This window comes from Echiichthys vipera (assembly GCF_963691815.1).
Source record: "Echiichthys vipera genome assembly, chromosome: 17".
Classification (NCBI taxonomy): Eukaryota; Metazoa; Chordata; class Actinopteri; order Perciformes; family Trachinidae; genus Echiichthys; species Echiichthys vipera.
Window position 1 is genome coordinate 7,347,567 of NC_139842.1, and position 13,645 is coordinate 7,361,211.

Genomic DNA, 13,645 nt, shown 5'->3' on the forward strand with positions numbered 1-13,645 from the left:
GTAATCTTTCTATGTATGTGCACATTGTAAAACTCCTCCCTGTACTGGTATTTATGGTAAAAAAAAAAACTGTAGTTAATGAGGACATCAGGCTCATTCGCGCCTCTGATAAAGCTGAAGCCTCACTAACTGTCTTCCTAGACGATGCACACTAATGTGAACATTATCTGTAATAAAAAGGCATAAAGTTATTTCAGCCTTGGTTGAAGAGATATGTGATGGTGATCAGTATTTTCCTGCTCCTCTGACATTGATACACTGATTCTCCAGATCTCAAATTAATGATCTCGTTATCACGAGAAAACGGAGGAAATCAAATGTATGTCATGTATGACTGTTTAGGGCTTCTGACCAAGGAATTAAACAAAGACTGTCCCTGTGATTGACTGGCGTCCTGTCCAGGGTGGACCCCGCCTCACGCCCGATGTCAGCTGGGATCGGCTCCAGCACCCCCGCGACCCCGACCCCGGGATAAGCGGTTGAAGATGAATGAATGAATGTCATATATATTTTAATCAATTTCAATCCTTTTTTTCCATAAAAGAGGCCTAAAGGTCAAGATAAAACGTTAAAAATTACAAAAGTTGAGGAGGTTTTATTTTGTGCTATCTTGTAAACTAACTGCACACTGTTTAACTTGCAAAGATATAATTATTAGCAACATTTCTGTTTAATTCGGAGTGACCTGGCACTACATGTATGGCTTTTTAAACTGGATGTTCACACTCATTAAAAAGCATACTGTAGTTATTTTAGTTGATTTTAATGAGCTTTGAGTTGTGTATATTTATTTTATTTACATGTTTTACATTACTGCCAAACCCGCATTTTCATGCATGTGTAATGAATGATGTCTTACTTCAGTAGATATTTGTCCATCTTGGGCGAGGGGGCGAAGCTGCAGACACACGCCAGCAGCAGCAGCCAGCCTCTCTCAGCGTTGTCAAAGTTGATGTTCCTCCACACCTGGTTGACCACCTGAGCCAGGATCTCGTCCTGTAACCCTGGAGATGACAGGCCCCTTTGGATGATGTAATTCCCAAAGATGTTTTCCTGCGCCCCGTTCAGGTGAGGGTCCCCCATGAATCGTAATACCTGAAAGCGGAATAATGGAAAATGACGAGAGAGAAATGCTTAACAAACAAACAAAAAAATGTCTATGTCCTGGCCATTAATAGCTGTATTTGATGGATTCAAATGAAAGCCTAATTAACTTTTGTTACATTTAAAAAGTTGTTTTATAGCCACTAGAGACTCTCTGTGGAGTTGTTTGTGCTTTATCGTCCCGCAGGATTATCACTATTACTCATATATACTATCATTAGTTTTATAAATTATAAAATTTGTAGCCTAAAAAACATCATCAGTAATAAATCTTATTGTACCACACCATAATTATAATCATTATCATATTCTGTCACCTTAGCTGTACTTGTTTGTACTATTCTACTATATCAACTGCCATAACATATACGTCATATTCACATTACTATAGATGCTATTATAGTTACTTTTGTGGTTGCATCTCTGGAACTGTCTCTCTGTCTGTCTTTGTGTCTGTTTGTCTGTCTGTCTTTGTCTCCATCTGTCCATCTGTCTGTCTCTCTGTCTATCTTTGTGTCTGTCTGTCTTTTCTCTCTTTCTCTCTGTTTTTCTTGCTTTCAAACCGGTCAAGACGGACGGCCATAGAGTTGGTTCTGTAAAAGGGGAGGTTTTTGTCGCCACTGTGTGCACAAGATTGCTATACTCATGTTGGGTCTATGTAAATCATAAATAAGTCATAGAGTGTGGTCTTAACCTACTCTATATGTAAAGTGTGAGAGACTTTTGTTATGATTTGGCACTGTAAATAAAATTGAATTGAAGTGAATTGTAACTGGGGTTAATAGCAGAGGCAGTGTGTGAATCCATCATTGTAAAGGACAGTAGTGAAGTGCTGAAAGAATATGAATTAAAAATCCACGAGTAAATGGAGTCAGTCTACCATGATGAAGAGCCCCAGGGCTTCTTCTCTCAGGTCCTCCTCTACACGGGTCAGAGGTGACTCCAGTGGTGCCATCAACATCCCAAACTTTGGTTCCTACAACAAAATATTAACAATGTTTTTAGTCATAACTTGACACATCTTATGTGTTTACTACATGATTTCAAAACAATATCATGAGGAAAAATCTATAGACTAACCACGTACAGTTGAGAGGGCAGTGTAAATGAACATATTACAGAGTATATTTCAAGCTGATCTGTAGGACTGAAGCCGACTGTAATACTTTAAGGATACTGTTATATCTCACCCTAAAGTAGATCTGCACATAGCGGTAGAAAGGGTAGTTGTTGATGTCCAGAGGCAGAGTGAGTTGAGCCTCTTCCTGGATATGAGGAGCTTGAAGCAGAGCCAGACAGTCGGAGTGCAACTCCCTCCTGACTACAGAGAGAGAGAGAGAGAGAGAGAGAGAGAGAGAGAGAGAGAGAGAGAGAGAGAGAGAGAGAGAGAGAGAGAGAGAGAGAGAGAGAGAGAGAGAGAGAGAGAGAGAGAGAGCTCATACTGTAGCTAGCACAGTTAGCTTAGCTTCTGCCCTTTCTTACCTTTGTCGACCAGCATACATACTGCATACTGTAGAAAAAACTGTTAATCAACTAGAGTACATATTACGTTGACTGTTCTTATTTCTATTGCTACTGTTGAAGCTGACTGGACAAGATATTTAGAGCAAAAAGTTGAAATATTTTTTAAAACAAATTTGTCCCTTATGGTTTATTCATCAACACCCCTGTCCGGCTCTATCAGGTCTATTCATTCCTGTCAGTGCTGATGAGACGAGACACGTTAAGAGTGCTGAACGAGGTGCTCAGCTATTTGTTTCATGAATAATATGCGCATGCACATTAAAGTGGACTTCACAAAAAGAAAGACATTAACAGACCTCCCGCTGTCTGCAATAACGCTCCCAGCTCTGCAGGGATCACCAAGTGTGTGACGTTCACCACCTCCCTCTTAGTGAACTCCTGAAAGAAACATTTTTTTATTTTATTGCTTAATAACTGACTGCCAAAAGACTTCTTAATTATGTCCGGCGTATATATCCCATCCAACTACCATCTCTCTCCTCCTCCGCTCGTCTTCAGCTTTCCTCTGAGCTTCAAACTTCATCTGCAAACAGATCACAGAAATCACACTCTGAACATTTCCTCTTCAATCCAGAGCAAGAAGATGCCAAAGTGCTAAACTGGAACAAAAGTGGGCAGTACTTCCAACGGTATGTGCCTGAGTGATTTATGTGTGCATGAAAGGTTGTTTCCCCTGGATATGAAAGGAGATATATTGTCCTCGGAATGCAGACTTCATGTACCTTGGTGTATTGCTTGCGGTTGACGTACATGTGGACAAGAGAGCGGAACCGCACTAGACTCTCCCTCATTTTCACATATCGCTTCCTGGAGGGCAGAAAGAAAAATTGGAGTACCACTATTAACACGTCTCATACTGAACATCATGTATTGATCCCATTTCTAAGGGAACTACTTTGTTACAGAAGTCGCTCTTACCATGTGTTTATGTTTATGTGTTACAATGTGTCTATGGTCAGGATTTGGTTCAGTCATTTTCTAAATAATCTACATTTTGGATATGATGCAGTTTTAATGTAGGGCAAGTTTTCATCAAGTTTGACCAAAACTTCACCTCAAAATATAGTATAAAGGTGTTCATTTCCTTCAGTCAATTATTTTGTCTACTATTTATTTAAATTACATACTGTGCCTTTACACATCATGTACCCTAATTTATAAATATATAAATTCCCTATTAGAAAAGTGCATTGGTGGTAACCCTCAATTTGTCTACCTAACTACTACGGCATACAGTGAAGAGTGGACTGACATACTGTCTTAATTATGATATATACAATTTGTTTACATTCATACTTGTCTGTCAAGTTAAACTAAATCACGTTCTTCACACGGTGGATATCCAGAAATCAGTTGCATTGATCAGTTGTTATGAAACTAGCTGTAGCAGAGAAGCCGACCTTGTGAGGAAGCCCCTGCACTGTGCCTGCAGCCCGATGATCTTTTTACGGAAGGCCACGAAGCGTTTCCTGACAAAGAACATGCGGGTGTAACGCTGCAGGGTGAGTGCAGCGAGGTGACGGGAGCGCTCCCGTTTACACTCCAACAGCTGGTAGATGTCCTCCTTCAAAAACAACTGCCATTCACACACACACACGCATACATGTCCTTAGCTTGTTTTGCTGATTTTTTTGAAAGGATTAGCATGAACACTGAGAGGAGGGCCTCACCTTTGTGACTCCCACGTGGTAGGCTCCTGGTCTGAGAGGACACAGTTTACTGAGCAGTATGACACAGTTCTCTCCGTTTGCTGCTGGAGGATCTCGTAACCCCACCAGGGACTTATACCTGGGGATGACACACATTCACATGCGTGTACACAATCACATGGCATTGGCTTTAAAAAATATGTACAGTAATTATGATATTTGCCTAAAAAATAGGGCTTATTATTGTATTATTTTTATTATTGCAACAGGTGTCACTCTTGCCTGTATCTTTTCAAACATGTTAGCTTTCACTTATCACGCTAACAACCCAGTGTTACTCCACCAAAGTGTCTTCTACCATCCAATGATGAACACTGTGTGTATGTTACCTGAACAGGAAGATGTAGAATGGCATTCTGACAGGATACCCCTCTCTACGGATCCTAATGGTCTCCAGGACACCGGAGTGTCTCAGCTGGCTGCTGACCAGTTCGTCCTCAAATACACCTGGTTGCTAAACATACATGTAAGCACATTTGAGGAACAATGACTGTCAGGATAAAGTAAAACATCATGTATCATGCCCAATGCATGCAAATGATCAGTGTGAAAATCTACCTTCATATTATTTGGCTTAATGCAGCGAACAAAAAAAGGGTTGCACCTGAAACAGAAGAATAAATATAAACAGCAAGTAAGTAACATTTCCTGCTCATTAGTCATTATGTAAAATCTTTAGAAACTATAGTATTTTTAATGATAATTTGGCCAGTTTGTGGATACAGTTTGTGGATAGCAACTGAGTGCTATCACTTCTATATACAGTAAGAGTAAATATCTCCACTTCTCTCGGGTTCACCTCTCCATCTTCTCCACCAGCTCCAGCAGGGACTGTTGGAACTTGTTACTGACGGTGCGAGCTTGGTATCTTTTGGTGACTGTGCTGCTCTTCCTCATGTGACCTCCTCTCTGTTGAACCGTGACCTCTGCGTGAACCAGGAAGAGTTTTGACACCATCTAGACACATGCAGACACATGCAGACACATGCATTCAAACATTTATCACAATTGTTTATGTTCACATGAATTAGATTAGCTCTCTAAGGGTAAGGGGACCATGCACGCATGGGTTGATGTGAAGAGGCTCCCCTCACCTTGTTCTTGCTCTGAATGAACAGGTCCAGGACATCCTGACGAACCTGGTCGTAGTTCTTATCAAGGAACTTGTAAACCTGTGTCATTGAAATCACAAATTATTGGAGACCAGTGGAGAACACCCTCTCTTCCAGCAATGCTTTGTGTTTCTGCTTGTTATACAGTGTTCATCTTTTACTTTTCCTAAATGTAAGTTTAGTCACCCTAGTGGCACGGCTCTATGAATGGCAATGTCATTAGTTGGTTCCAACATTTGTGTCCCCCTCAGGATGAATTGGTGATGCATTAATGTTTTATCTAGCGCACTGGTTCTCAAACTGTGGTACATGTACCACTGGTGGTACTCAAGCTCTCTCTGGTGGTACTTCTGGTGTTATCTCCAAAATAAAAAAAGGAAACATTAATTACTAAATTAATATAATACTAAGAAAATACTTAAACTTTTAGGATCCTTGAAACATAATTTAAAATAAGTATTTCCCGTTCCAGCAATTTACCAAACTTTTCCGGCCCTTTGCAACCCTAGCTGTGATAGGTTACCTACAGTGTCTCAACCACATTTTAAGAATGCAAATTAACTGGAAGGTAGGAAATCAATGACACCTCTTGGTATGTTTAATCAAATAGTTCAGTCATGTAATTAGAGCCGAATTACGAGCTAAACTGTGATGCAAGATAGTGAGCAAAGGTTAATGAATTGGTTTGAATACACTGACATGTCAATTCTGATGCTACCCCTTCCTACAGCGTGGCTGGGGCTGAAGACAGTCAACAGTAAATTATCCTCTGATTAGGAATAAACCCATCTGTACGTAGCTGAATGTGTCGGCCTACTCTGCTGTATTTCAACATTGGTCTTAGAGGTGGTACTTGAAAGAGCCTGATTTTAACTGAGATGGTACGTCATGTACAAAGTTTGAGAACCACTGATCTAGCGCAATCATTACATTGCAATTTGACACTTGCTCACAATGCCAATGCTAACATGCTGATGCTGAGCAGGTATAATGTTCACCATGTTCACCATGTTAGTTTAGTGTGTTAGCGTGCTAACATTAGCTAACTAAAGGAAACTATGAGCATGTCTGTACATAACTTCATGACAATTCATCTAATAGTTGAGATAATTTAGTCAGGACGAAAGTTGTAGATGCTCGACTGATCAACAGACACACCAACATTGACATCCTTAAAGCAATGCTGCAACAAAACCTAAAAGCAGTATAGTGAAAAAAGTATGCTTGTGGTACAGATGAGAGGTCATCAATGACATTATTGATGTCAACTTGCAGGCCAATAGCCGATTTTGTCACATGAGAGGAGCTGTGTACCTGGTAGGTGACCCGGCCAGCAAAGTGCTTGATGGTGAACTCTGGGAGGGGCATCTTTGGCTTCAGATACAGTGGGTTGTTGCCTTGGTGATAGTGACACTTTTGGAGGAACGTGTGGTCTGTTGCCTGGCAAAAAGCAACAGTCTAAGTGGCATGTACGATATTCAATCTGTTGGTATAACTGATGTGTAACAGTGTGCTGTTTGTCAAGGTTCTCGGTCTGACTATGAAATTGTTTTAAAAGATGTTCCACAAGGTTCCACCTTAGCCCCACTTTTTTTGCCTGTTTGTTATGAACAACTTACCTTAAATATATATTCAAATCTTTATGCTGATGCCACTGTTATTCACACTCTGATACATTACAAATCCAGAATTCTTTACAGCTCAATATTAACTTTAGACTCTTAGGTTTCCCCTGTCCTACCTGTGGGAAACAGCTCTGGTCATCTAGGATTCTCAGTATCCCATGAGGCTTAGCGGCAATGAGGTCTATGCAGGGTTGGTTGTCACTGAATGGGATGTCCTGCCACGGGATCTGTTCCCGGCTATACTCCTCCTGCATGGGGATCACAGGCAATACAATTTCTGTCAATCCCCTCATCATTTAATTGATTAATGCTTCCAACACTAATAGAGATCTGTTGGTATCCTCGTACCACGTATTTTGTGTGTGCGGATGTAGTGTGTGTGTGTGTGTGTGTGTGTGTGTGTGTGTGTGTGTGTGTGTGTGTGTGTGTGTGTGTGTGTGTGTGTGTGTGTGTGTGTGTGTGTGTGTGTGTGTGTGTGTAATCAGGTGAGTTATTGAGTGTACCCGCAGGTGTGACGTTGATTCACCTGTTCTTCCCTGAAAATGATCCTGTTGAAGAAGAACTGCAGGTACTCGTTTGCATAATTAATGCAAAGCTGCTCAAAGCTGTTGAAGGCCAGGTCCTGTTGTTTCCACACAAACACACACACATATGCTGAAGTCTTTCTGCTGTGCAACACAAGAAAGTGACAAACAAGATGCTCCGTCGGTGTGTGTTGTACCTCAAATCCGTAAATGTCCAGGATGGAGATGGAGAGGGTGTGTTGGCGGGGGTACACCTGAGCGTTGATTCTTTCAGTTAACCAATGGAAGAGCAGCGAGTAAAGGATCTTGGCAACAGCATCTCTGAAGAACAAAGATGTGTGTGTGCGTGTGTGTGTGTGTGTGTGTGAGAAAGATGGAAATATTTTATGAAAATTAGAAAGAAAAAGGTGGTGTGAAAAAGAATTTACTAGATATAAGTTGTTGCAACAAGTTATTAAGGGGTACGTACGGGCTCACAAACATTACTCTCTCGCAGATTAGGATGCAGTGAAAGTCTTCTTATTGTATTAGATACACAAAATGAATTAGCTTTATGTTGATTCATAAAATAATGACTTTAACTGAACAGAAAGGCTAACTCAGTGGTATTTCCCTTTCAGAATAGTATTACATGTGAAATAATTTTGGAGGAAAATGAATACATTTTCATGTAGTGCATGTTGGTTATGTAGCTGTCCCTCACCTGGCATCAACAGCACTTTCCACAGTCAGTGGGGTGTAGATCTTGTCTCTCATTGTCTCCTGTAGAGAAGACAGAAAGGTTTAAAGTCTAAGGGTGCTAAAATCTCCTTTTGTCCTGTTTAGTTTTTGGTTTTTGTTTTTAGCTATAAAAGAGAGTGTATGCATGTGGGCACACTGAGCTTGACTGATAGCTTCTCACTCTCCTTAGTTAGTTTTTTTTTTTTTGTATGTATGGGGCAGTGGGCCTTTTCCACAACACACCTTTTGACTTATCAGGAAAAGCACGGGTGTTACTGATATCATTAACAATAGACATATGGTATTTGAGCAAGGCCTGCGCAGAACCGATCAGCGGCAATCATCGCACAATACATGGAAGTTAGATTTGTGTCCGACTTGATTCTGACTTGCTTGGACGTCGTGCACCTTGGCAACGTCACCAGTCGCACAAGATCGAGGCAGCAAGACCTAGGGCGTGATGGGAAACACCTGGGTCTAAAATGATTGATCAGCTGATTGGTTTGATGTTTGCTAAAAAAATATGGCATTTTACAGAAACTTTTCCATTTTGTTGAATTGGAGAGACTATATAGTATATAACATTACATAGTCTTATTGTACATTAACATTGGACTGTTTTAATTATTGCAGTATTTAGCAAAACAAAAACATCTGCTAAGTGGGATGTGATGTGGGATCTGTACAGATGTGAAGACTGAATGTCTCACTGATCAGTTATGAAAACTATTTATTTATCTATTTTATTTCCCCTGTGTTTGACTGTCATCGTTTTTTATTTATTCATCTGTTTTCTCAGAGAAGGGGAATCTGCAAATAGTTTCCTAGTGAAGGGGGGGGGGGGGTCCATTGATTTTTTAATAACCCTGGGGAGGGTCTTGCTTCTTTAACATTTAACCATAATCTTCAGTCCTCCCTCCACACCATGATACTTTCCATACAGTCTATAAAGTGGAAAACCTCAACATCCTACATAATACCTTTTTGTCTGTCCTAACTTTTACTAATCCCCCCCCACCATCCTTCCTTTCTACTCTCCCATTTGTATTTCTTCCACTCTCTTATTTATTGATGTGAGTGTCTGGGATCTGGAGTCTGATCAGGACCAAATGAAATGATTGGATACACCTGACTCCTCTCCTGTTACACAGGAACCATAGGAACCGCCTTTGTAATTAGAAAGCTCTCAGTGTAGTGTTTAAGAGCGTGTACATGTGGAGGATATAAGGTGCGCCATGATCCGATGTACTTTAAAAATGTTCCTCCATCAGCAGCATCACAAGACCGTCAGGACGACTGGAGTATGCTTCTTTTTTTAAACTGGACATGGAAACAAGATGTTTTATAGTCAATTGATCACTGGAATATTAAGAGAATGTGGATCAAAAATGCACATATGACCCATTATTGCTGGAAAATTCTTGTTTAGCCTGCATTACATGGAGCTGGTATGGATTTAGTGTATTTTTGCTCAAGGACACTATGCCAAAGATCAGGACTAAATTGTTTTGGGTTTTTTTTTTCCTGTGGAAGTCCTTCTTTCCTTCTTGTTAACAATGACATCTCATTGGATAGCACCAGCAAACTCTGCCAGAAGCAAAGGAGAATAACACAGCAAATGATTTCTCTTGTGCGCTCATAATTTGGGGATGTGAGAGTTTCATCTTTTTAGCTGATTCACGGTTCTGTAGTAGATGAGACAAAATCCAGAGCAAGCCAGATATCTACAAACGTTCTTACTTCTGTATTATTATTATTATTATTATTATTATTATTATTATTATTATTATTATTCCCAATCGGAGCTGTTCCAAACTAATTCCAGCTCACTGGTTTGTACATGTTAAAGAAGACATTATTTCAAATGAGCAACAACCTACATTATGTTTTCATTTACCCGCTTCTTTTCACTTCATGCTGTAATGGCTCATTCTTGGTGTGGGAAAATATTTCAACCCGCCAGAAAACAAACGTGCTCTTGTAAAAAGAAAAAAACAAGGTTGGTCTGTTTAATTACAGATTTTTCTACTGATAAGACAAAATGCAACTCTTAGCGGGGCAGAGGAGCATGAGACACTACAGTGAATAAACTAACAGGGCTACAGTATATGGATGACACCTTCTATGGGTAAGCTATCCAAGAGCCTGATATCACACAAACCTTTGGTGTGCAGAAACAGTGCATTTAGCTACAAAAGGGTCTTACAACGTCAACCACACAAGTACATCATCAGTCACAACAGTTTGCCTCTTGCTTGTCTTTCTGTCCTTCGCTCTACGTGTGGGATCAACAGGTGTGTCTCCTTTGTGTCTGGCTAAACAACACTGATGGCAATACAATTCCTTTAACAATAGTGAGCAAGAGAAAGAGACACTGCCACACAACCATGCTACCTGCCTACATGCTACAAATGAAATAACCCAAGTCCAAGAATGACAAGGATTCAAATTCTAACATCTCTTGTTCAAGAATGCAATGGAGGGATGCCCGTATAGGTACAGAGATGTTAATGTACATGCAACAAAGTAAAATAAAAACACAGTTTGATACTGACTGTGACTTTGTAGGTGATGGCTTTCTGTAGTCCCTCTGGAGAGATCTGCAGCAGCTCCGCCACCACTCTGATCTCCTGAGCGCTCACCACTGACGCCACCTCCTGGCCATCAGCCTGTCATGCAACAAAGAAAGAGAATGACACAAAAAGCACAATATCTGCTGTGTGTAAAATCATCCTATTCTAGTTTTTCTACATTCTTTTCACTGTTATCATAATTGATATCTATTTTAATGTTACATTTAGTTAATTTCTTATTTTAGCTCATTATATTTCCCCTAACATCATCAATATTCCAGAAATGTGCCGAAAATAATACCCTGCATATGACTGTGGTGTTCGAATGGGCTGAATTGTCTCCAATTGAAAGAAATATTAAAAACTAGAATGGCTACCTTGCAGGTGTATGCCTCCAGCAACCAGTCAATTTGAAGTTTACATTCATGTGTGTCCAGACTTGCATAATATATGTAGTTTAGACTGTGAAGGAATTTAATAAAAATTATTAAGTGTTTTTGTGAAACCTATATTCTTCAACTCAGGAGGTTTATACAATCACCACAGTTTAACAGTGCCACCGTTTCAGCATCTTACCAAATGTCTCTCTTCTGTTGCTCTGTTATGGCGTTGAATAAGATTATGATGTCACAGTGAATTTGACCTCTGACCTTTGGTGATAAAATGTCATCACTTTATAATTTTATCCTATTAGGAATTATTGGGTTATGGTCCAAAACATGTTTAGTTAGGCCACAGTGACCTTTGACCACCATTACATTAAATTACATTACGTTTCATTTAGCTGACGCTTTTGTCCAAAGCCACTTCAAATAAGTGCATTCAACAATAAGGGACAAACCAGAAGAGCAAGTTATTCAGTAGCTTCAAAAAAGCTGATCTATAGAGTACTTAAAATATATAAATGTATATATAGTCCAAGGACTGCCAAATTGGAACAAAAATGCAAAATGACTTTGGAAACACTACCTCATAGCTCTGAAAGTAGACATTGCCCAGGTGAAGTATGGAAGAAAGAATTCTGAAGATGACCGACTGGTCGTCAGGGGTGAAGTGAAGGATCTCCATGGCAGCGAGCAGACGCAGGAAGTCCTCTGCGTCATTCTTTCCTGTTATCCCACAATCCCCCCCCTTTATGGCGAGAAAGAAAGAAAGAAAGAAAGAAAGAAAGAAAGAAAGGGCACAATAGTTTTGAGTGAAGAGTTCACTTGATCTGAGTAGCCCCATATGACATTCCTGAAAAGTGCTGAAAAGACTGTTGTTGACGCTGCACTGTGTATTCTACCTGGTTGAGGTAATAGTAGGTTTCAGCCTCTTGTAGATAGAAAGCCTGCCTCTGCTGCGAGGGAAGACCTGCCAGCATCTCGTAGAAGATATGGTAGTTTCTCTCATCTTTGGCCTAAAGGAAAAATATAAATTTAATACTTTCCCATACAGAAAAGTATAACATATAAAGTGTCATCTTGTATATGTGACTGTGTGTGTGTCACCTGGAAGACGATACGGGATTTTTCCAGTAGATACTGAGAGGTTATGGCACCACTGATCACACCACTGGACAGAGAGAGAGAAAGCAGGGAGCACAGAGCAAAAAACAACAACAACACAAAAACAAGAGTAGAATTTTATATTAACAAACTTTTAAGTTATTTAAAATAAAAAAAACAGAAATAAAAAGTATGTTTTCAAAGGCGAATAAAGAAGTCATGGGAACAGAGACTGGAACATTTCTGTATCTATTTCATACTCACTCCTCCAGAAAGACCTCCATGTATTTTCCAAAGCGACTAGAATTATCGTTCCGTACAGTTTTGGCATTTCCAAAAGATTCCAGCAGAGGAGCCGCCTCAAGTATCTACCAACCATTGGAACACAGTAAATAAACAACATTTATAAGCTTGGCAACACAATGACTTGCTCTGACACCAATAGCAGTGTAATGCTGATCTATAGATACCTGTATACAGATATGCATGCAGATATAAATATTAGTTTACTTAGATCCTAATCAATCATATAGTTGAAGGGATGCTAGACAGGTTTTTATAAACCAAGTAATAGAAAATCTACATGAAAACATAACTTCTCTAATAAATATTGTCACACACCACAGCAAAACACAGCAGCCAGTTATTCTTATTGCTGTTATGTGAAGATGAGTTGTAAAATGTAAAGCACAAGTCATGCAAGGAACCCCACTACCTCAATCTGCACCCAAGAAGAGCCAGCAGATACAAAGACATGGAAAAAAAGACGCACAGAGGCATTAGTCGTCCTTCAAGACAGCAACCTGTGTGTGTGTGTGTGTGTGTGTGTGTGTGTGTGTGTGTGTGTGTGTGTGTGTGTGTGTGTGTGTGTGTGTGTGTGTGTGTGTGTGTGTGTGTGTGTGTGTGTGTGTGTGTGTGTGTGTGTGTGTGCGTGTGTGCGTGACTGTGCATGTTGTGTGCATACCTGTTGCACAAGATTGCTTTTGTGATGTATTGCTGTTAGGTAGCGAAGGACTAGTTTGGTGGCCTCAGTTTTCCCAGACCCGCTCTCCCCACTGAAACACAGTTACACACACTCACGATAGAGACAACACCCACCAATATGACTCAGTACTTGATACATTATGTCCCAGTGCACTGCTAAAGAGGTCACAGCAATTTTATGTGCATGTGAGACATGCATGAATATTGCGAAAATGAGTGCCTAATTAACTGTGCATTTTAATTATTATAAATATATTATTAACACGGAAAGGGATGGAAACAT

The 13,645-nt window shown here is 40.0% G+C and overlaps 1 protein-coding gene across 1 annotated transcript in view; it reads right to left on the reverse strand.

The window, feature by feature from the left end:
• The window catches only part of myo15aa (myosin XVAa), a gene marked incomplete at its 3' end in the record, with an annotated part of 36,196 nt that overhangs the window by 18,138 nt on the left and 4,413 nt on the right, over nt 1–13,645 (reverse strand). Inside the window, exons 6-28 of the mRNA XM_083931048.1 lie at nt 13,343–13,433; nt 12,643–12,746; nt 12,382–12,445; nt 12,177–12,290; nt 11,861–12,022; nt 10,874–10,987; nt 8,302–8,360; nt 7,796–7,919; nt 7,601–7,696; nt 7,191–7,322; nt 6,764–6,889; nt 5,432–5,509; nt 5,137–5,294; nt 4,896–4,941; nt 4,667–4,791; nt 4,299–4,416; nt 4,029–4,204; nt 3,351–3,435; nt 3,098–3,151; nt 2,925–3,006; nt 2,295–2,425; nt 1,985–2,080; nt 860–1,095 (exon numbers count right to left, since the gene is read on the reverse strand). Of these exons, the coding sequence (XP_083787174.1) occupies nt 860–1,095; nt 1,985–2,080; nt 2,295–2,425; nt 2,925–3,006; nt 3,098–3,151; nt 3,351–3,435; nt 4,029–4,204; nt 4,299–4,416; nt 4,667–4,791; nt 4,896–4,941; nt 5,137–5,294; nt 5,432–5,509; nt 6,764–6,889; nt 7,191–7,322; nt 7,601–7,696; nt 7,796–7,919; nt 8,302–8,360; nt 10,874–10,987; nt 11,861–12,022; nt 12,177–12,290; nt 12,382–12,445; nt 12,643–12,746; nt 13,343–13,433 (2,571 nt within the window). The remainder of the gene's footprint in view (nt 1–859; nt 1,096–1,984; nt 2,081–2,294; nt 2,426–2,924; nt 3,007–3,097; nt 3,152–3,350; nt 3,436–4,028; nt 4,205–4,298; nt 4,417–4,666; nt 4,792–4,895; nt 4,942–5,136; nt 5,295–5,431; nt 5,510–6,763; nt 6,890–7,190; nt 7,323–7,600; nt 7,697–7,795; nt 7,920–8,301; nt 8,361–10,873; nt 10,988–11,860; nt 12,023–12,176; nt 12,291–12,381; nt 12,446–12,642; nt 12,747–13,342; nt 13,434–13,645) is intronic.